This window comes from Pogonomyrmex barbatus, unplaced genomic scaffold (genome assembly GCF_055798465.1).
Source record: "Pogonomyrmex barbatus isolate J1 unplaced genomic scaffold, ASM5579846v1 scaffold18, whole genome shotgun sequence".
NCBI lineage: Eukaryota > Metazoa > Arthropoda > Insecta > Hymenoptera > Formicidae > Pogonomyrmex > Pogonomyrmex barbatus.
Window position 1 is genome coordinate 3,279,958 of NW_028297114.1, and position 24,752 is coordinate 3,304,709.

Here is a 24,752-nt window from a genome sequence, read left to right on the forward strand (position 1 = left end):
ACCAACAGTTTGTCGGACGGTCGCGTATTGATCGGAAACGGACGAGAAAATTCGCGCGGAACCCGGCGATGTCGGTTGAATCATGTTACGCAATACGGCAATGACATTTCTCATTATGGGAGCTTTGAACTTGTTTATCATCGGCTTATGATAAATGCCACTCGCATATTGCGCAATGTTGCTTCATCAGGGAGGGGGGGAGGGGTGGGGGGCAATGTGGGGCAAATTGAATTCTCGCAAGCTCGATAGCTTGACTCTCGCTTTTTTAATTCCGGCCTTGCCTTCGTGAACGGAGCAATGGTTTTCGAATCTGCTTTCTACATGTCAAGCGAGATTATTATCTCGACGTTAGCGATGAATCACTGTGCTCTCGCTCACTAGTGGGTTAGGTTCTCAGCGCCACTCGCTCTTGTAGTCGTCATGGAAACGCCTCTTCGAGATTCTCTCTCGTCGAGTGTAGGCCGTGTTTCACGAGAGGTGTACACAGTTTAATGACGATCCCTAGAACAGGGACACCGATCGTGTAATACGGATCGGTCGATAGTCGTATATCGGTCTTTCAGACGAAACTTCGATCTCCTTCAAAGTCGATTTTTTTTCGCCAGAATTTCTCGTTGGCGCGAGGTATATCATGATTATTCCAATTTATTCGATTATATCGCGCGATATAATCCTTTTTCACCTCGTTGTAAATCTTCGTTCGTTCGATCGAAGTCTAAGTCTTTCGAGACCGATAATCGCACGGAGATGGAACGGCGCTCTCTTCTTCTACTGGACATTCTCTTATTTTCCTTCATTAGAGCGATGTCTGTGATATCGATACTTAAGGAGCAGTCCTCCGATGGAATTAAGGGATATAGAGATGCTAAATCGGAACGCTTCGTTCGCGGAGCGATCGTCGCGAAATCCCGCGCTCTGAGCGACAAGCGATTCGTCGTGCTTTTTTACTCTCGAGCAGAGATCTCTTCGCGTCATTCTCCTGTCGCAGGCGGCTTATAGGACGCGCCTCCTCCGTTCCTCTTCGTCGCCTCCGGGATCCGCGGCCCTCGGAGTATCGTAAAAAAAGGGTGGAGGGGGGGGAGGAGGATGGGATTCGGAAAATCGAAGGCGACCTATAAACCGAGATGTCATCGCCGCGATACAACGGGCCGCTCTGCGGCGTACTCCCGTCGTTTCCTCTTTCCAGGGAAATATTTTATAGTCGAGTCGAGCATAGGAGACGTAGCCTGGATTTTTCCATAGCTCACGCGATTTCCCTGCGATGTGCCCATCGGTCTTTCCCTCTTTCTTTTTTCATTTCCACGGCGATGTGGCGTAAGCTTATCGCACTTGACTCCGGTGATATCAGCCGATGCATTTTTCTTGCCGTCGTTACTTTGAACTTCAATCCGAGATAAGGGGGTTCTTGCACTCCTCTTTTATATATTAATAGCGAATTATGCAGCTGTGTTGCAGATCTGTATATCTTGCACTGACGTGATATTAAAAATTATTTATGCGCATGACAAACGCTCATCGAACGGAAGTAAAATTAACGCTGGCAGTTAATAATACAAATAACCGGGTGACAATAATAATACATCAGCGATGCACCCATAAGCCCCGAACTAACCAGGCCGTTAATCAAATATTCATTAGATCGCCTAGATGCAGCATCATTTAATTATTAAATTCATTCCGTGATTTCATCGCGCGCGACTCGCGACAGCGCCGCCGGCAGAATTTCCATTATGTTAATCGTCAGGAGCATTGTTCGTATCGTCTGTATTATCATCATCGCGCAGATAATTATCTACGGTAATACTCTAACACCGCGTTCTTCCCTCGACATAATGCATCGAGCGTGCGTGGATTCGTCGGTCGGTTTCGTATTCATATAATGCGCGCGCGATGACTTTGTTCCCCTCCGAGATCCGATAAATTTATCCTCCTTGATCTCCATGCCGCCTCTCCCCTTCCCGCTTCACCCTCCTTCCCCCCCCCGTCCGCCCTTATACTTCTCCTTCTCCCTCAGGATTCCCCTTTCGCCCCGTGGCGTTCGTCCGTGAGGTCGAACGTAAAACATTTATAGTATCAGGACCGTGTAAACTGGCATACCAGGACTCTGAATGGCGTCGTCGGATATGCGCGCATGTGCGCTTCAGCTGCAACGCACGTCGCTACGCGTGGAGGGTTCTAAAAATATGCGCGAGCGCGGCCACCCCGAGTGCACTTGAAACTGCAGCGGCAGCAGCAGCAGCAGCAACAGTTCACGGGAGAGAAAACGAGATAGGCCGCGATTTTACGACGCTCGGTTTGATATCGCGTGCTGCTTTTCGGGAAATTCGTGGAATGCATAATTGTATACGGAGAGAACAGAGTTCTGCTGGCAAATCTAAAATTTTGATCAGACAGACAGATCTGAAAATAATTTTGTTGGACTATCAAAATTATGTAGGATGCTTGATATAATAATAATAATAATAATAATAATAATAATAATAATACCGCAAAAACTTTTGATTTTTCAGCAACTAATTTGAACGTTGTATATAATAATTTTGAAGGTCCAACAAAATTTTTTTCAGATCTGTACCTGGCTAAATTTTTAGATTTGTTAACAAAACTGTTCTTTTCGTATATATGCATACGAACAAGGATCGCTTTGAGCGAAAACTAGCTAAATTAAAACAGACTAAATATTAAATAAATTTAAAAGAGGCTAATTTTTTACTTTAGCTAATTTTATACTTATTTTAATATTTGCTTATGTGACAAAATTAATACTTGTTTAAGTAACGGAATGAAAAATATTAATTCAAAGATTTATTGTGTTTAGAAATATAGCTTTTTTATGGTGTTTTTTTTTTAAATCTCTTACAATCTTATATCTAAGATTAAATAACGAATTGAAAATCTGAGATGAATCTTGGATTCAAATAGATCACGTTTTAGCATTTATAAATTTTTATTCGCGTTCATCGTTCATGGAGTGAATCATATGCAATTGATATTTTCTGCGATATCATGGAATATGCTTTATGGTTTTAGATACTGTGTCGCGTGCATATATCTCTTGTATAGATGAAGATATCTTTATATCTTTGCTAGCTATCGCCGCTTACGGTACAACGAGAATCCCTTTCCATCTGAAGGGCGCGTTTGGCCGCGTTATTCTAAGCACTATAGCTTTTGCATCCTCTCGTCCCATCTCTTGGTTTCTATGGTGATCCGAAGAGGGGTCGCGTCCCTTGTGGATCGCCTCGCAGGTTGATTGTCGATATATATATATAGCTCCGACTATACATACACGATGCGCTCCATAAACGGCGAAATGCTTTCTACTTTTTGCATAACGTAACTGCCCGATGGACCAATGGTCGTCCGTAATGATCGTCTAAATAACGTTTATATCGTTATTTCAATGTCATCCGCTTGTTATAGGAAGGAGTAACGCGAGATGGAATAACGAGAGGTATAATAACGATCGATTCGTCGCGATAAATTATAACGAACCGTAAATTTAAATCGGACTCAACGAGAGTTTCGTCCACTCATCGGTGTCGCGAAATTACAAATCCGCGGATATGCGTTTACTAATAAACGAATGTGCGTCGAACGAGAAAAGTCGCGCGTCTCGTCCGAGCGTTGTAAATTGTAATTAGCGGCGACTGCGAGCCATCGCGGTATCGTTGCGTTTAACATTTTTCATCTCTCCGCGGCGCGTCGGACGAGCGCGCGCGCGGAGCGGAAATGGACGGTCCCTGGCCAAATTCCAGGCATATAAATTGTCGGGATTTCATTGTCTCCCGCGCTTCCGGCTGCTCCTCTACTGAACTTTTCCGCGCTCTCGTCAGTCGATTCCGCCTCCCCAGCACGAACTTCCGAGCGCGCCCCGTTGACTTTATTGAACCGGACGAACGCGACGAACGCGCGACGAGGCAGACTGAAATAATAGTCTGCCGCCTCTAGACGACGGTGTAACCCGGGCTTACCAGCACCGTCATAATTACAGACCGCGATCGATAACTTATCACTCGGAAACTCGAAGCACGTACGCCAAGCCTATCCCAAGTTGATAGTTCTTGAACAAATGCAACGATATAGCATTCCTTGATATATATCTTTTAATCGTGTTTTTCAGCATTATTTATTATTTAAAGAAAAAAGCATTGTGACTTTTTTTTATGTTTTTCCAGAAGATAATCATCGAGCAATAATTTATCTACATTTTTTATTCATAGTTTTATTCATAGTTTCAACGTCGCTTAATAATTTTTACATTGAAGCGAGAATGTTTAGATTTCAGAGCGACACGTTAGACATGTGCAATTAATTATCTTTGACAGTTTCACGATGTTAGAGGAGCGTTAAGCGTTCCGTTCGACGAAGTTCGAACCATCAGGAGTTGATAAAATTTTGAGAGTGCATTAGACAGATAATCCATGGGGATTATACGACGAAGTCTTGTTAAGGCGATACGTACTCGCGTGAATGGAACATGGATTACGGAACTGACGCGGCTTATTCTCACGTTGAAATGATCAAGAGTATGGGAATTAAGATCGCGGGTGAACGAAAAAGGTACATCTCTTCCGAGAGAGAGAGAGAGAGAGAGAGAGAGAGAGAGAGAGAGAGAGAGAGAGAGAGAGAGAGATTAAAAAAAATTCCGTTTATGAGTGGTATTAAAGCAACAATGAGCGCGCGACGCCAGGTGCTCGAGAAGGTGATTGCGCGAAAACGAGTAACGAGCGGTGAATGATTCCGCAATCGCATGTAATTGCTTGGCTTCGGGCACGTTTCTAGAGAATCGTGAAAGTAAACGGGGAACCGATTATTGCCCTACCGATGAGCATCTTCGCATCTTTTTCTATCGAGTATCGCTTTGGAGAGCGGCGGAATGCGATGCGGCTTGCTTAGGTTGTTATAAGCATTTTTGTTTGACAGGAAAAAATAAGTTAATAATATTAATGAATTACATAATTATAGAAATTACATCCATAATTACATAAATATACGAAATATTCTACAATCTCTTCTTTATAAGAGAGACGATGCTTTTGAAATAATTAATTTTTTAAATAATTTTTTTTTATGAAAAATTTAGTATATAAATAGATATATACATATATACATAATATAATAAAGTAGAAAGATATTTTCTCAACATTGTAGATTGCGATTGTTCCTGGGCGAATAATTGCTTTAAATAAGTTTAATGAAATTACATTATTATGAAACATCTACAATTACATGAATACACAAAATATATCTGGAAGGTACCGTAGCCTTTTTACGCAAGAGAGAAACTGTTTTCGAAATAATTGATTTGATTTTTTTTTAAATAATTTTCTTTTATAAAAAAATGAGAATATAAATAGACATATATACATAATTTTAAATGTAATAAAGTAAAAAATATTTTCAACATTGTAAGTTGTGGTTGTTCTTGGGCGAATAATTGCTTTCTATAATACGTCTGATAAAGTTTACATTATTACATTTATAATAACACAAATATATGAAATATATTCGAAAGAGACCACAATTTCCTTACACGAAAAGAAATAATGTTTTCGAAATAATCGCTTCGATTTTTTAAATAAGTTTATTTCATGAAAAATTGAGAATAAACAGGCATGTACATACAATTACAGGTATAGTAAGGCAGTAAAATGCTTCCAATATTACAGACCGTGGTAGTTCCTCGGCGAGTAATTGCAATATACACGCATATGTAAATAAGGGGATAAGTAAGGAATAATGTTTGCCGAAACGGCTTTGATTAACCGCGGCATACACAACACACATGCGCTTCGATCGAGCGCTCGTTTCTCGCCAGTGATGCGTGTGGGCGACCGCAAGGCGGCGCTGGCGGTGGCGGCGTCGGCGTTGGCGGCGGCGTGCCCGGTGGCGCTAGCAGTCAATGGCGCCGGTTGATAGCGGGATCGTTGTAGTCACAGCGGGACCACGTACGGTGGCGGTCGTGAAGTCAGAATCGTCAACGGCAGGACAGACAAAAGGAGAGAAACGGGGCGGTCGTGAGCGGAGAATATCGAGAGGAGGACTGAAACAACGGGTGCGAGAGAAGGAGGGTGATAGAACAACCGAGCGAGCGTTTCGGCACGGTGTAGCGCGTGTACGTAACGCCGTCGTTCGATTCCCGGCAATAAAAGCCCCGCTGCCGTCGTCGTCGTCGTCATCGTCGTCGTCATCGTCGCCGTCGCCGCCACCGCCACCGTCGTCTCTCGACCGTGTGCTAATCCGGTGCGTGGGCTCGGACTCGTGCGCGCGCGCGCGCGTGTGTTTCTCGCGTGTGTTTCTCGCGTGTGTTTCTTCGCCGTTCGTCGAGTACGGTGAACAAGGAGGTGGACAGTTGCGTCCTGTTGCCGTCGTCGTCGGTTAGTTTCCGTTTGTGTTTTAACATCGTGCCGCACGGCGGAGAGACGTGTCGACGACGAGCAGCGTATACAGTAGTGTATCTAACTGCGGAGAGAAAGAGATAGGAGTGCCAGTTGGAGGAAGAACAAAAGGAAGAGGAGGCGTCGGTGGAGAAGAAATAGACGGAGGAGGAGGTGGCGGAGGAGGAGGAGGACGGGGGAGGATATACGGTGGAGGTGAAGGGGGGGGGAGACGGTGGTACGGAGCGACGGATTTGTTTTCTTGCACAACGGTGGAGCAAAACGGCCTCAAGCTGTGGGGCTCTGGGGCGTTTTTCCTTCCTCCGCAAGGGATGTACTACCCTGTAAGTGTTATCATTATACTTTTATTAAAACACCGGAAATACCGCGGAAATGCCGACAGGCGAGTGGTGGCGTCTCTGTCTTTTTCTCTCTCTCTCTCTCTCTCTTTCTCGCTCTCGCTTGCTCCGATCGCGCCGCTGTTAAATAAATCAATCACGCGTGCTATTTCAACGTTCCGTCGGCGTCATCGCGTTTTCGCACGAGGCTCTGACGGCAAAAGCGTCGGTTCGATAGAAGGCGCCGGATCGGCGAACCGAATCGCGACGCTGTCCCCGTTACTCGCGTCGCGATTCACCACGAAACAATCCGGCAAAGTGGCGGGAAGATTCCTTTATCTTTATTCCCTCTCTCTCTCTCTCTCTCTCTCTCTCTCTTTCTCTTTCTCTTTCTCTCTCTTTCTCTCTCGATTTTGCTCTTGAAAATGCTAGATGGGCTAGAAAACTGTGTTCTCTAGCAACGCATATAAATCCAATCGCATCCACGCGCCAGGTTCTCGTAACCCGACGATTCGTCATTGTATCTTCTTATCTCGCCTCGCGTGACGAGAAATTGATAATATTTTTTAACTCCCCTCTCGCGTAGAGGCGATATTTCGATTCTGCAACTTTAACACGTGGCTTTTTTTCTGATCAGCACGACGCAACTCGCCGCTCGTGTCTATTCTGCCGGAGGGCCTTCGCGCGTCCTTTTCCCTTTTCTTTCTCTCTTTCTCTATCCGTCTCTCCTTCTCGTCCGCCGCTTCCTCGTCGCGCCTCAATGCGCGACGGACGAGACGCACGAAATCGCGTGAGCGTCGAGAACCCGACGGTGAATGTCCTTGAGCGTCGCTGGCGTCCGCTGTCTCCCGGTTGTGAATCTTTGTTCCGTAGCCGGGATTACAGTGTTGTAGGTTACGTTCGTCTCTACCGCTGCGAAACAGAAAAGCGAGAGATAGACAGCGCGAAAGAGAGGGAGAAAGAGAAAGGGAAAGGACGAGGGAGCGTGGGAAAGAGCGAGACACTGAAAGAACCGAGCTGACTCGTTTTCGAAGCAATGTGGCGTTCGATGGCGCACGGCCTGTGTTAGACGTGAGAGACGAAAATGCGAAGATCCTCTCAGATTTATTCGACGTCGAGAAGGATGCCCTGGTCTGATGCGACGCGACGCGACGGTCGTGTCGCGTCGCGTCGCGTCGCGTCGCGTTGGCCGAGTGAAAGTAAAATAACGGCGTCGCGTCTCGCTGCTCTTCGTGCACGCGGTAAATTAAACAACGTGGTAAACAACGATTTAAAATAGCCTACGGGGTTAATGATAACGCTGGAATGTCTCTCGACGACGGCAATAACAGCTGAAGTTATATTTTAATAAGAAATTGTTTCTAGAATAATTTGTTAAACACGTGTGTCTTCGGAATATATTTGTGATATCGTACTTCATCCGAATATAAATCAGCTGTATTTTTGGGATTTATGAAAATAGGATGAGTGAATTATGAACCGTAAAATTGCTATCGTATTTTCAAATGAATTTCTCGTTACAGTCGTTTGTTAATAGGAATTTAACGAGAAATATAACGATCTGTCGATAATAATAAAATAGAACAGATAGACTAAGGTTTATTTTCTTAAAAAAAGATTTCAAAACAAAAACGAGACATTTCTTTCTCTGTGTCTGTTATACAACAACAATTTTGTTGTGTCTGTTATACAACAACAATTTTGTTTTATAAACTCACGAGGTTAAATAAGATGATACAAGATTGTAAGGTATAAAATTTAATATGTTTATTAAGAAATGTTTACCATATCAACGCAACAATTATATACAAGGAATATGCAATTTAGACATAAATGTTATTCCTCTTTCTCTACTAACATATTATCATTAGGTAAAATTTCCGCAATTTTTACCGTATCTCCGTCTTATCGATATATTTAAAATAACATAAAACCACGGGCGTCTGAAATTTTTGTTCGAGCCGAGGGTAACGTGAAACGAGCACACACGTGGAGTGAGAGTGGCTTTTGTTCGAGCTTTGGCTGCGCGCGCGCGTTATTTTTGTACACGCGTTTCTCGGGCGCAGGTAGGCGCTCGAAAACGGAGAGGAATACCGGCTTTTCCGGAGCCGAAGCCGGCGAATGGAGGGTCCCCATGCTCGCTCGAAAGGCAGGCACTCCCCCTCTTGCATCCCTGGTTTGTGCGCGCAGCCGTCGGCCTGGGGGATTGAATTTCGCTCACAATGAAGCTGACCTTTTTCTTTCGTCCCCGGTAAGGCCGTGCGTACCAGGTCCGCCTGTGAATCCATCGTAGGTTCTGGAAGAAAGAATGCATCCGTCCGAAAACCCAGGCATCATCGCGCGCCGTCCGACCCTTGGATCGGCCCTACGAGAATCGAGAGAGAACGTGTGCGGTATCGATTGTTTCTGTTGCTTCGAGCCTCGGCTAAACGCCCGATACGCGTTTGAAAAACATACCGCAAACGCGCATCGAGACCGCACGCCAGCGAGAACCCGATTTCTCGCGAACCGCGAATTTCTTTGCGGTCGCCGCGAGGTAGATCGGCGATCTCTGGCCGCGCGGTGGCGGAATAACGCGTTGCGTGAGACGCGTGAGTACGCTTCCGTACGTTTTTGTTTGTTCTTCTGTTCCGCCTTTAACGTCACATTCCTCGACTGACTTGGATTTACGCCGCACTCGCCGCGCGTAAAACGATTTAGCGTATTCCCTTTTTTTTTTACATTATATTAAAAACACGCGAAAGCGCTGATATATAATTTCTGCCCTATATAATTTCGCTCTTTTTTTTTTTTTTTGCCTTTTCTCTTTCTTTCTCCGTGCGCGAGTAAAATAATTATCTTCGTGCGACAAAGCAGGTTGCACGCCCAATCGGTTACGTTGCTGCAATAAATCTCGCGATACACCTTGCACCACGAAATCATTTGGAACAGGCAGTTCGTGCGTCTCATTCGCCTTTCTATTTCGTTATAGGCACATGTTTTTCTTACGTATACTCGCCGCAATAGCGTTTTCTTACGTCTTTGTTGCGTCATGCGGCATAGCTGGGAAGCCGTATCTTACTTTTTGCACTGATACAAGTTGACGTTTTATTTTTTCAGCCGCAAATCAAGTGGCATGCCAAGACATTGATCAATTGATCATTCAACTTGTCTCCGTGATTTGAGACCGACTTGGATATAACTCGATTGTAATTGTCCACGATGCGTTAAACCGGCTTAAAGTCAATATATTATCGCACGTATGAACAGCAGATCCTGTATTGACTTTGCTGTTAAACTAAACTGTCATATCTCGATGTATGTTTGCAATATCTTGTAAATTTTTGTAGTATGTCGGAGTATTTATTATCTGGAAAAACCTGAAATTCTCGGGGAATTTATTTATGTCTTGAAAGAGCAGGAAATTTTTAGAAAATTTTATCAATCAGGAAAATCAGGAAATGTTTTTAAAGTTTCTTTTTCTAATATTTTGTCTTTATTTAATTGGAAGTTTAGCGATTAAATTGTTAACAATAGTGAATTCATCCATCTTTAATATCAGAATACATTGATTGACAACTAATTATTCAGTATTGAAGACAACGATTTTGCGTTATATGTATTTTTGTTTAATAAAAATGGATATTTATTTTAACAGTTTAATGAAAATTGAATTTTGTGCTACTTGTGCATAATATATAATTTTTTATTTAGCTTTTTTAGCTTTTGAAAATAAAGTTTGAAAATTTTATGCAACATAAAATATTTATTTTTTAGCATCCCTATATAGTTTCTTACAAAATTTTTCAAATTGAATTATTAAAACTTGAATAATTTTAAATTTTATAATTTTTATAAATGGAAATTTATACATTTTTAAATGGAAAATATTAAGGACTTTGCACAATAAATATTATTAAATATAAAATTTATATAAATATTTATTTGTAAAACATATTTAAAGATCTTTTAATTTTAGTTGCCTCGAAAATTTCTGGGAATTTTTTTTAAGTTTGAATAGACATATTGTTAGATGTTATGCCGTAAAATGCGAGCAGTGCGTTTGACGAATTTCTAAAAATATATCTTGTCATGCAAAATGCAAGAGATACAATCTCATTTATCTTTGATACGTAAATGACATAAGTCTCGTTGGCTGGATGATTAGCTCTTTTTAGCAAACGGATCGATGTTATATGTTACAAATTTAACATTATATTTAACATTATATAATTTGTGTAAGAATTTAATTACTAGGTGATATACGATTCAGTACCGATGTACTATGGATAGATGACATGGTTCTAACGTGCCGGCGTCGTTATTGACTGAAAAATTGATTTGTGGGTCAAGTGTCAATTGTTCTCCGATATGGCACGTTGGGAATGTTAGCTTTTGTGTTGGTGATGCTCCACGTTTGATCAATTTTCATACGACTCTCTGTATTGCTTCTGTGTAGAAACGTCGACATGCAGGTTTTTTGCGAGAGAAAGATATATATGCCTCGCATTGGAATTGTCGCGTATATTCCCCTCATACAATGTTTTCGTGTTGCTATCCCTTTTTTTTTTGTCAATGCATATTTCAGAATATAGGTCAGATCTAGTTATTTCGAGCCAATCTACCGATACTTCACTTTGAAGCAGCATCTTTGTTTAACGTTTCTTCGATGTTCCTTATAAAAGCAGTTCAAGATTCAAAGGTATTTCTTTACAAAACGGCAATATTTTCTATGCATTGCTTTTTTCAGAGAGAAAAATACGAGTTATATGATAAAGCTATTTTTAAAACAATAACGCTGCAATATAGCTGACAAATACGCACGATCATAAAATCGTCTATTTTCGAGAGTATCGCAATATATCGCACATCGTTCGATACGTTATAAATTAATCTTAATATCGTTGAAAGTTACTGCGACGATAATAATTTAAAAGTCTTGTGGGAATTCTTGTATATTTACAAGTTTGGCTTACAACGCACGCGCACATTATTCTTTCAATTTTTTTTTTTTTTTTCAATTTAAAAGTGGAAACATTTCCTTTTTCTGTCTCTGCTATTCACGTGTTCTTGTGACTCGACTATCGTGTCAACGATATTCTCATCACGTGTTTCTCACAGGTTAAAAGTATCTCTTTTCCCTTGGTTAACATATCTCGTATTTGCTCGATATTCACTTGCATGGCACGTGTGAAATGCGTGATGCACTTCACCCTTTGCTTAATTTTTTTGTTTTTACTCACCGCACGATCAACTTTTCAAATGATTTTTTTTTTATCGTAGAAATGAAAAAAGTAGAAATGAAGTTGGTGAACCATTGTCTTGTCACCGCTATTTTTTTTTCCTAAAATTGAGCATATGCTTTCTGCATTTTTTATAAAATGTTAATAATATACTATATAATTTATAATGAATATATTATATCTTTGCATATATTATATAATCCTATTTTTTATTTTTTTTTTTTTAATATTTTAACGTGACAGTCACTCCTATTTACGAATTGTTTGCATTTAATTTTAATGGTGGTTTTTTTTTTACTTTCGAACTATTCACATCTCAAATCACACATTCAAGAATGTTTAATGGAGTTTTATTTCACAAAAGTACGTGAAACATCTTAAATGCATCGAATGTCGCGTGCGAAAACTCTTGGAACTTTTTTAAAGTTTAGAAAGTGGCTAACTTTTTTATATATCTCTTCATTTCGACGGTATCAAATTGTGTATCGCGAAACGGTACCATTATAAAAATAAATTGAATCTAAATGTTATCGTTAATCTTGTACAATTGTAATTTACGTGCTATTAGCACCTTTCGTTTATATCAATTGAAAATGTTTTGAAATATTTTTCTCAACATATGTACTTGATTTATTTCAAATATTTCCATATGATTAAAGTTTCGTTATACATATCTAAATCTTTTTTAATGATCAATTTTTGTTTGCAAAAAGAAGAATTCTTTCAGAATTCATCTCTTTATGAATAATAAATGCACTTGAAACTGATCAGCATATGCTTATAATTTTCAGTAAATAATATTAACATTAAAATTTATTATCGAAATCTTTTTGAGTCTACAGAAATTTTTTTTTTAAGAAAAAATTTATTAACATGAATTGCAAATATACATTATTACAACGAAACTTCGATTCTTTACCGCATGTGGATGTCGCCCAAAAATCCTCTAACATGTTTTATGAATTATTATAAGCACTCGACGTCGTTACATTCGGTATGCGTCATACATATTTTGATTCGTGTCCAGCATAAATAATATTCTATCAATGTCTATTTTTTTATATATATATAAAAACTACACACCAGCATTTTCGCAACATAAAATCGAGATTTCTTTGCCTCGAGTGAGAACGAATATTTTCTATGGCACTGGCTATTTTTTAGCGTATTTTCTCATACACGTTCGCTATTTTTAACTGTTGTTCGACCAAATGGAACCCACTAGATCCAGAAGTCGCTATATCCGTTGTCGATGATGTAATATCATGATCATTGGGGGGAAACAGTTTTGCGTGTGTATATAAAATGAAAGGAAGTTTCACTTTAGGCTGAAGCTATGCTTTAGCATCGTTAACCCTACGATAAATACGTGTCAAGGTCTTTTTTGCATGTCCACCCATTGTTTTTCATCCGCGAATGAACGCGTTGAGAATTAACACTTGCAAATATGGGTGTGAGAAAATGTATACTGCTCATACTGCTTTTTCTTGTGTAAATCAAATTAAATATATTTTCTATTTCAATGTATTAGTAAATCAATAATGACAGGTTTTTTTACCAAGTTGCCAATTAAATATTTTTTGTACGAGCTGAATTTTATTATGTATTTTATTGTGAATAAAATGGTATCTGCAAACATGAATATAGCACGTGCAACTTTAGTCGGATTAAAATTGATTTATTAGTAAAACATAACAATTATCGGCGTAATAATTAAATTTTGTAATTTTTTTCTGTCAAACTTAACGAACTTTATGTTTAATTTATTTTTATTTTTGTGAGATCAGAAAAGAATGATTTCGAGCGAATTTTAATTGTCATTAGTAACGTAACATGTGAAGTATAAAATATGGAAAGTGCAAATTGGTGAATTAATATTCAGAATTAATTCTGTTTGTAATTAACATTACGAAACTAAAATTTTTATTATTTGATGAGTGCTTTGTCGGAGAAATTCTATTATTTTCAATCAGAGTATTTGACTTGATGTCGTGACATTTGATATTTCAAATTTAGAGTTAAATTTGAAATGAATGTATAATATTTGCAGCTTAGTTACCAGATGACATAGATGTTGTTTCTTTCTGGGCACGCTATTCTTATCGCTGCACGACAATGAAAAGTCGAGTTATTGTACTAAATTACTTTAATCAAAATTATTTATTTAGACAGCATAAAATTTAATGTATCATTTTTTTTTATACGAGTATGTTTCTTAGCGATGCAGAAAAAATTTTTCAAATTAAAAATGTCATGAGAAATGAATGTTAAGATTAGGAAAGGTTTTATTATGTTTTATTATGTTAGAAATAAGAAAGTAGATCGATATAATTAAAAATTGTTGGATAGAAACCACTTTCTTTTGTACTAAATATTAATTGTAACATTGAGTAGCAAAATGCAAAAATTAAAATTTAAATGTCTCTCGTGAAGAAAGACATCTAAACTTTAATCGGAATTACTTATTTAGATACCATAAATTTTTTTCTTAATATGAATGTTTCCTATAGTGACATGAAAAAGCTTTTTTTTATATTAAAAATTTCATGAAAATTAAATATTATAGAAAGATCAAAAATAGTACGTAGGAAGTAGGACGGTTTCGTTGGATACAGAAACTATTTTTTTCTACAATAAATATTGTAAAATGGATCTGCAAAGTATGATGAAAAACATTTAAAACTTCATATAATAGGTTACGTATAAATTTTATTAGTATATAATAAAATTGCAACGCATTGCAAAATGCATGTTTCATAAATCTGTCACTTCTCATCCAACATCATGCATTCTGTAGAGAGAAACTCGCTAAAGGTCGAGGCTCATAAGTTGCGTTATTTATTTGTCATAATTTGCTCCGTCGCGCTTTCCGTAATCTCGAGGATAGAAAGTGGATGTTACCGGTATATTTATTGTCACCATAGCGCAGCGGCATATTCAATATCATGTTTCTCGCGGTTACCCCCGTCGGAAACTTGGCGGAACTCGGGCGGCGAGATAAATCGTCTTGACACGTCGTGGCGAAGATTTCGGGGAAGTTGGCATTCGCCGTGTTTATCGTAGTGTAATTTTACGAAAGCGCGAGTCGGTTGTTCGTTCGAGAGTCGCGCGAGGGTCGAGGCTGATCGGAAAGAGAGAGAGGAAAACGAGGTTGCTGGCCTCGCCTCGTGATAGATTTCCTTCTAATGATATTCTCGAGCGATTATTCGCAACGAGGAAATGCGGAACTCCGGTGAAACCGCGAATTCTTATCCGTACGATTTATTGCGAATTATCGATGGTAATTTATGGTTGCGCGTATGCGTGGGTCGGGGTGATTCTATCCTAATTGAAGGGCCATTAGCGGGGAATACGCGAATCGCAATTGCCATACTTTTTATCTCACTTCGCGAATTATTGAATGTTCGTGACGTAGTCAGAAGTAGATGTTGTTGAATTCAATCGTGAATCATCTCCGTTGAATTCGATCGTGAATTATTTCAGTTTAATGAAGATTAATTTTAGCGTTTGGATATTAAATTGCACCCATATTTGACATTCATTTTGAAATGGAATGACCTGCAATTTCAATAAATTAACGCATAATTAATTGTAGAATTAAATTTGTGATTGAGTTTCGGAGAATTGATAAAGTTGTATTTATACTAATTGAAAACTTATTGACCTATTTATTATCTATTATTGCATATAATTGCATATATTTGCATATAATGCTGTGATCTTTCTGCATTAGACTGTACTTACATTACGGACAATTAATTCTTTGACTGAAATTCTTTAGAAAGACCACTTTTGCAATTGTCAGCTATTTCATTTCCAAGAAACTGTCCGTTCGATTATTCTCGTCAAAAATCTTCTAAATCATAGCATTCTTGATTTCCTGCTGGTACCAGTATGAAAGGATGAAACGACGGGAATCAAGGGTCTATCGATTGTGATCTAAATTCCAGCTCTACAGAATATCATCTATTGAAAGTTGTTTAAAAAAAAAAAAAAAATAAGCGTGAGAAACAGACAGTTTTCTTTTACGTGCCAGCACGTTTGTACTTTAAATATTGTTTCGTATGGAATTTTGGTTTCCCTTTGGCAAAATAGATATTGTTTGCTCACATAAAGTGCTTGCATAGAAAATCAGGAATTCAGAATTTTGGAATATTCCCCTTTAACCATTGATTTTCTGATAAATTTTAATGAAACCCCAATTTAATTTATCATCGCAAATCAATTATATTGTTATCAAATATTTGTTAAAACCAATCATATATTTACACTTTTCAAAGTTAATTATCAAATTTTCTACACAGAAATATATTTTTTGCGAATTACGAGTTATTTTTCCAATATTAAATAATTTTTCGATTAATTTTTAAATTCTTCGAGAATTTTGCCCATATCTGTCAAAGAATTTGTAACTAAAACAGAAAGGAAAGAATACTTTGTATGTGCAAATCACTCTAGTCTTAAGAGGCATACTGAATTTTTCCACTCTCAGGAAATTCTTACCTCCGGCTGGATACTTAAGACGAGTTTGCAGCCGCCTGGCAATGCTCCAGTGAAAGTTCGCATTGCGATACCTACGGTTTCTTCCGTCCCTTTCAATTTATAGTCGCATTTCCGAGTCAGATTTGTCGTCATCATTAGTCAATTTACTATTTCCACTGGATATGCTATGTATATAGCAATAATATATTAATTAAATTAATTATCAGCGATTTATTATAACCAATTGAGACTAATGATATATATATATATAATATTATATTTCTTTATCGTACTTATATGAATTGAAATGAATCTTTCATTTGAAGTAAATATACATTGCTAGCCGGTTTATTTAATGAATACTAAATTAATAATTCTTATTGTTAATCTTATTGTAAAATTGCTTATTAAAATAATACGAGTTTTATTTTAATATGTATATTTGTTTTGATAATTAACAATAATAAATCTTTTGTTTTGCTAAAATTGTATTCGAATCACTACGGGCGAACGAACAGAAAGACACGGTATGCTTGATATTAAAAATTTCTTAATGTCGATTCGATGCGGAATGTATGATGCGAAATAATTTTGATTCTTGTTTTGGAACATATGTCGAATAATATTTTCTCGTCCTGCGATCCCAGCATGCATAACAGATGGATCTTCGATAGCCATCAATTTGTAGTCGAGTCGTTGTCACGGATAAACGAATCGGAAGGTGCACCGGTATGCTCGATATTAGAAATTTCTTAATGTCGATTCGATTCAGAATGAATAATGGACGGATGCAGAAAAATCAGGAATTTTTTAATATACTGCAAGGAGACTGCAAAAATTCAACGTACCTCGCCTACGAGAAAATAACGCCCGAAGGCATCTCGGGGAAAGGTTGAACTGAGCTCTAGCTTTAACTACACATACATTCTTGTAGATGGTTATGATAGATCGGCTATAATAAAGCGCTAAAACACGCCGCGGATATAGCTTTCTGACGATCAATATTTCTTATTTTGCTATATTTGTAAATCGATAAGGAAACTGTACGATGATAACTTTCTAATTGCAATGTATGTCTCAGACAGTATAAAAAAATATGTACTCTTACATACGTACAAGAACGCAATCTGAAAAGAAAATCTAAAAGTTTAGAATTTTTTATTAATAAAAAAAATTTCTTTACATTAAAATTACAAGATTGTCGATTGTCATTTTTTTATATTTCTGCGTAATTAATAGAAATTTTCCTGTTAATTCCGTTTGTATACGCATTTGATCCTTAATTAAGATGATTCATATTCCTATATTCTTCGATTTTTCTCGGTTTTATTCATGAGTAATATATACGACGAAATATATTTATCAGGAATTTATTCTCGTCAATGCAGAAGACAGGCTAATGTTTGCACTAACATGATCTTTGCACTGGCGATTTAAATGTAATCATGTGCTCGGTAATCATTCGCGTTACGATAATTTTATTGCACTCCGTGATCTTTGCTCGGGAAAAACAGTTCTATTAATTATTCGTGATGTGAATACTCAGTTATGTGACACAAAGCAACAGTCGTGCCACATAAGTAAATGAGGGTATATCTTCCCCTTTGTCATTTTTCTGATATTTTTGAAAGGTCATGACGAATGACCAATTTTGCGTAAACGGCATCAGTAGTATCATTTGCGCGAAATCATTTCCAAGAAAATGAATTTAAACAAATTCCTAGCACGTGCTAATCTCGAAATAGAAGCAAGCTTAATATTAAATCTCCTCTCCCGCGAATTTCTCGAACAAAAATCTGCAAATATACAGAATTTTTGCCTTCACGTTATGCCGCCTCTCTCAGAAAACATCTGGGTTATCGTGAGAGCCTCGAATACGTGTTTCGTTTTACCGAAATTTTCAAAAAAACTTGCTCCACCCGTGTTTTTTAAACGCCCCAGTAGTTTTGTGACAAGTATCTGCAGCTGCTGCTATTCTCTCATCTGAAAAGTGCGGCTGGAGGATACAGTCGAATGCAATCTGCACAATCGTTCCGGCAACGCGATTTTTCGTGTCGCGCACGCTCGCGTCGTCCGCATCGTTCGTCGTGATTAGAAAAATCTCTAATGGAGTTTCTTGTTCCCAGGTGTCGTACCTAAGTTTAACTTGTGCTTCACGTATACAGGAAACTGTTCCGTTGAGAATTGCACAATAGGACGCGGTAGGAGTAGGAAACTTGCGGGATATCTGCAAAGAGTATTCGCGTTTCGACATGTTGCATTCACCTCTTCCCCTTTCTCTCCTCCCCCCTCCCCTCCCTCCCCTCTCGCTCTTTCTTCCTCACTTTCTGAGCTTCTGGCCGTATGCAATTTCACGGGAATACAATGCGTTTGTCCGGTCGTAATATGTAAGTATTACTAGATGCCAACTGGAAGTTTAGTACTCCTTGCTTTCTCATCTAATACGACAGTTACGAGCTTTAATAGTCACAATCTTCCAGAATTCAGAATTTCTCGCTCGCTACTCCGTTCAAGTTCACTCTAGCATAACTTTCGTAAGAACGATCGTGAAAATTTTAAAGCGTTTGGTACCGTGCCAGATAGCGCGTAATTTTATTATGCTAACACGACAAATAAGAATCCCATTTCAATGGCGAGTGGTAAAAAAAATTTCATGGAAACAGTTTTGCGTTACGATTTCTATTTTTATTCGAAAAAACCCGATTAATTTAATTTTATCGATGATTGTATTATTGCATTTCTGCTTTTAACAAAATTAAAGGTAAATTGTAATTGTTTTCAGCGGAAGATATTTGAAGTGCGTTTTCCACGATGACAATTTAGACAGGAAAATATTTGAAAAATACATAGAGGAAAAGTTGTTTGATATCTGTAATTATCATTATTTTTAACGTTATATTGCAATCTTTCCAATTGCAATGAAGTTTATGTTAAGATGATTATCAAGTCGGTGACTTCCAAGTTGCGAGAACGAAGAGAGAGAAACTTAGATTTTATCATAACATAGTTTCACGTAAAGAAACAAAACAGTAGCGCGACTCTCTTGCATTTCCCACGGGATAATTGCAGCAGAGTTTCATTTTCCTTCCGCGTCAAACAATGTCGCCAAGCGTTGCTCATTAACCTGTTATTTTTTTTTCTTTCCGAGTAGCATTTCGGCTCTAGTATCAAAATTCTTCAATCAAATTTCTTGTTATCCCCAAACAATTGACCTTAATTTTCGAGTGAGATATAAAATGCGAATTTTTTTGTACGCTGAGGTCGAGTCGAGAAATAAAAATGTGCCAGAGGCGCTCAAATCTCTTCGTTTTTGTAGGAAACGCACATCGCGAAGTAATTCCCGTCCGATTGAATAGAAATTTTTCCTCTTCGTCTGACTCAGTAAAATGAGACGATTCGTTCTCTTATCGTCTCGGAGAATCTCTTATCTGTATTTTCTTCCTAGATAGATTTAAAAAAAAAATCTATTTCTATTTTTACAATTAATTCATTTTGTCTTTGCGAATTCTTTAGAATTAAATATAATATCTGTTATTTTAATTTTGTTTTTCTTCGTTTAAGTGTTAATAAGTTTAATAGATTAGTGCGATAATGTCAGAAGTCGTTTTGATAATGTCAGAAGTTGACAAAGTCGGCGGAAAGCCATTAAGATTAATTTCTAAAGTACACATACATATCAGCCTGTTAGAAGAAATTAATATCTTTGCAAAATTTGTGAAAAAATTATTAATGTTTATTAATTATTAACTACATAATTTATTTTATTTAAAATTTAAATTTTTATATTTTACGAATTTTGTTAAAAAGAGCTCGTAGTGTAATTTTGAAATGAAGAGATTATCCAACCATAATTTTATGCATGAGATAACCGGAATCAGTTGTTTTGTCTGTCCGTGATATTTTTTCAAGAGAAGGTAATCTTTCGAAGAAAATGCATTTGTTCAGAAAGACTTGAAAATAATCTTCGTTTCATCTTTAAGAAGTCGCAACGTCATCTGTACCTAATCGGAAAAAGCTTTTCGTTTCTATAGACCTATTTTATCTTATATCCACTCGAGCGTGTCTTGAAACGATCTCGACATCAAAACCAGCTTTTCTATAAACCTACTTTAACAAATAACGAATGCACAGTAAGATATTCTATTCACGAATAAAAAGCAACATCGATAAAACCTATTGATACCCAGGAATAAATCTTAATAAAATGTCACGGTAAGATGTTTATTTAAATAATTTATCTAAAATGTTTCACTCGTCGTACAAAAATCAGTTTACACAGATTTTCCGCAGAATTAAAAATTAAAAGAACTAAAAGCTGATGAGCGGACATGACCGTGTCGAAAATTACCAAAATTGTTGTCGAGCGATTGAAACGAGTAATGTAATTATCGCTCGAGTCATAAACGCGCAAATGAATAAATTGGACTTTGTGCGATTAAAAATCCGTTCGGATAACGCTCACTTCTTCTGAAGAACTGAGAAAGGAAAGTCCGGGAAAGCCCGCGTTGATGGTGCGGTGTGTCGTAGTCGCGGCTGGTTGCTGCGGATATCGATCGGTCCGGGATAGTCGCAGCGTCTCTTTAAGTCATCCGGCGGGGGGACCCCGCGTCTAGGCTCACCCACGTACCCCACCGTCCCTGGCAACCCCCGTCGCCTACGTCGTTACCGCCCACGCACACGCTGCAGCCTCCTCCGTCGCGACATCCTTCCCTTCTCGCCCTTCCGCGAGATCATCCGCCGTTTCCAACTTTTATGTCCCTTCCCTTCCGTGAATTTAGACAATCGGCGGCGACGATCTCTCGACATGCGTGCGTTTACTTTCTGTTTTTTTTTTTCCTTTTTTATTTCTTTTTTTTTTTTTTTCTCCATCATTTATCATTATTTATTCGCGCGTTTTACGTCTGACTTTCGAAACCGAGCTCGTGCCGGGGATGTCTTTCTTTCGGCTGCGTTCCGCAGAAGCGATTTCGAAAACTTGTAAATTCTCAGTAAGCCGAGCTTTCGGGATGTGCATCTTTACACTCGAGTGTACTCTCTGCACGAACAAAGCGGAGCTCTCTTTGGACTTTAGAGTGCTCTGCAGAGGTGCTCTACACCCTGTGTTCTTTAGCCGTTTTGAAACTCGTCTTACAAGATTTGTACAGAAATAAAAATGTTTTTTTTTTGTTTTTTTTTTTTTATATATATATATAGTGTTAGATTTTATCCGAAATTTTTATCGAAGCATGTAATGTATTTGTAACACATTTGAAATTATTTTTATTAATGGATGAATTTTCAGATCAGTAGATTGAAGACAGTAATATTATTTGCATTATGATTACCGTCCATACTTTTTTGATACTTCGCATACTGACGCCGAAGTTTCCTTCGCACCTAATGGATTTATCTGATGATCGCTGGAGTTCCGCAAAACTCGTTAAACTCGATATTTGCTTCGGCTCGGATGGCGGCGCCGCGATAGACAGATAATTCTCTCCTCTCCTTTCTCTCTCTCTCTCTCATCACGGTATATAGAATGGAAAGCCGCGGCAAGTCGACGTTCGATCATTTTTCCGCCTTAATTCCCGTTCCTTTGTTCGCGCGTTTCTCATGAGGTTTTTCACGCCGACGACGATGCCCGCGAGCTTCTGCGAGTATCGATCTCGCGCGAAGGAGCCTCTCCTCTCTTCGTACTCTGCTATTTTTCTCCTCCGCGGCGGCACGACGTCACGTCCGTCGGCAGAGAAAGAAAGAGACTCAAGGAGATAGAAGTTTCGGAGAGTTCTGCATCCGCCGGTTAAATGCGCCCCCGAGATAACGAGATGACCCGTCCGCATGTAGGGCTATCTGCGCATTAATCCCGTTTCTCTCCCTGTTTCCCGATATCTTCGGCGCAGCTGGCTACGTCGAGGTACGAACTCTGGCGATCTGCCTTAAAGTCCCTCCCTCCGGCCTCGCATCTCCGGCCGAATCTTCCAAAAGAGCATTTAGCTCAATGGCTCGCATTTAACATCTTTCTCAATTCTCTCGATGCGGGGAGATTCGGGAGGGGATTAAATTCGCAAAATTAGACTTTGGAAGTACAGCAATACTTACTTGGACGTTTGGAAGCTTGATGAGAGCCTCAGTGCTGCCTTCGCTCCAAATGCTTTTTCTTATATATTTTTTTTTTGATGTGGCGTTCGATCTCGGAGCAAAGTATCAGATTTTACTTGGAGGGTAAGGCATTTATGTTTGTTTCGGCGATTCAGTTTTCTAGCAACTCGACTGGTAGGCGATTGTTATCGCCTGATTGATCATTTCTCGTTTACATTATTCAGGTTAAGACCTTAAGGCGTATATCTTTCTCAGTTGAGCTATTGTATGCAAACGTATGACCGAGGCTTAACGTGGGACAACTTAGAAATCCGAAGGAGAGACGTCCTTTCTTCCATTGCTACCGGAGAGTCGTAACGCTGTTACGAAGATTTATCGGTGTCCCGATATTAAATCGCAAATGTAATTTACGAGACTTCTCGCTCCTTTCACGGCCGTCTGCCAATGCGAATCGTTCTGTATAAAAATGTAACGTTTAATATCTTTCCGCCTGTGAATTTGACGCGGCATGAATAAAAATTCGGAGCACTCCGGCGATATGCGCTTCAATTTATCTCGCGGTTTCAATAAAACATTTCCGCGGCTCCGGAAATACGCAAGTGGCGTATTATTGATGATATGCACTATCGGTGTAGCATAATATTTAAGAAAAATTCACTGCTACTCTTCGTTGCTACTGCTTACCTTTTCAATTTCTCGGTCTCGGTTCACATTTTCGGTAATCTAATTTTGAAAAGTGTCATCTTTCTAAGGTGAAAACAAGTGGGAACAAGTCGAATGAATATTAAAGGACTGTTTTATTAAAAGCAGCTGATCGTGTCTGTAAATGAAATCGATAACACGTGCTGTTAAGTGGCCCGATAAAGGCCCGTTTGAAACAGATCAGCTCTATTTGAATATCCGATGGCAGCCGGTGACAGATACTATTTTAAGTGTAAACGGATATTCAGATCGTCGAATCTGTCTCATATATTTTCGCGATCGAAAGCATGTGAGAACCGCTGCGCCATCGAGCATAACAAGATACTCGATATCGATTCTGCGCGGCCGCTGAAAACTGGGGATCGCGTGTGCGAATGAATCTAATTTCCATCCCACGGACGCGGACATGGCCGACATGGCCGACATGCATGTTGTCTTATTACGTCTGTGAATTATCCGCCGTGATAACGTCGTGCGATTAGCGGCCACTTTAGAAAGTCGAAATTTCGACCATACGTTTCAATTATGCTGCTGATTTGCATGTTTATTTGTAATTTGTCATCCGAGTTGAATTTACCACAAATTACCTACATTTTACACGAGCGAAAAACAAATTATATTCTTCGATATTGCAAAATAACACGATTGGTATGTAAAAATAAAATAGACTTAAAATAATTCTTATGTAGAGTAGGATTTCGGAAATTAATAAAGTAATAAAAGTCGAAGAAATTGGAAATATAATTTTATTAAAACTCTGCAGAACATTTTATTTGGTTTGTAAATGATGTATGTACAAAGATTAATTAAGGTTTAATATTTAATATCTGACATAACATTTAAACTTGTAATTAATTGGAAACTTTTTTTTGTTTTAGGTAAGTACCTTGTCTGCTGATCCATCCATAGTGCTCAGTAATGTAAGTTTAAATATATTAATATATATTTTATTTTAATAAATTTAAGGGACACGTTCTTTTTTCTTTCTTTTCATTTAAAAGGAAACGCTTTTAAAATTCGATTTTCGAGGATTTTGAAATTATTTCTAGACACAGAACTTTGTTTAAGTAAATTAATATTAATAATCTAACAATACAAATTATTATGTATGACATTTTGAACGTATATTTTGGAAAATAAATTAGGAAAAATACACGTTAGTTCAATAAAGTTCAGTTCATGCAATAGTAATATCGCTTATTAGATTGCTTGTTAGGACAACTCAGTTATAAAATTCTTTTCTTTCAAGAGTTTAAATCTTTCAAATGCCCTTTAAATCGACTTATAAAAATATTTTGACGAAAAAGAGGAAAAAGAGAAAATGTGGAAAGATTTTTAAGTCGATTTGACGCAATGAAGATTCGAGATGAATGGATAATGTAGAGAACATTTATCTTTGAAAATTTATTATATTATTATTATTATAAACTAAATTACAATCGGCACTATTCTCGCCAGAGATATTTGTTCGGAATTCGGTGTATCGGTCGGTGTATTTTTTTATCTCAATATCCTCGAGCTTGAGCCCGACTGGAAGGTTAGCGAGCGTA

General features: G+C 38.3%; 1 protein-coding gene across 12 annotated transcripts in view; it reads left to right on the forward strand.

Moving 5' to 3' along the window:
• LOC105431819 (RNA binding protein fox-1 homolog 2) overlaps positions 1-24,752 on the forward strand; it is a 266,891-nt gene that overhangs the window by 113,720 nt on the left and 128,419 nt on the right. For 2 of the 12 annotated variants that reach the window (XM_089074923.1, XM_089074925.1), the window contains exons 1-2: positions 5,897-6,724; positions 24,081-24,122. The exons of 3 other annotated variants lie outside the window; for them this stretch is intronic. In XM_089074923.1, coding sequence (XP_088931049.1) covers positions 6,713-6,724; positions 24,081-24,122 — 54 coding nt within the window. In that variant the 5' untranslated portion in view covers positions 5,897-6,712. Of the gene's footprint in view, positions 1-5,895; positions 6,725-24,080; positions 24,123-24,752 lie in introns of those variants that run through there. 7 more of the 12 variants (XM_089074927.1, XM_089074934.1, XM_089074924.1 and 4 more) reach the window with 5 other exon arrangements.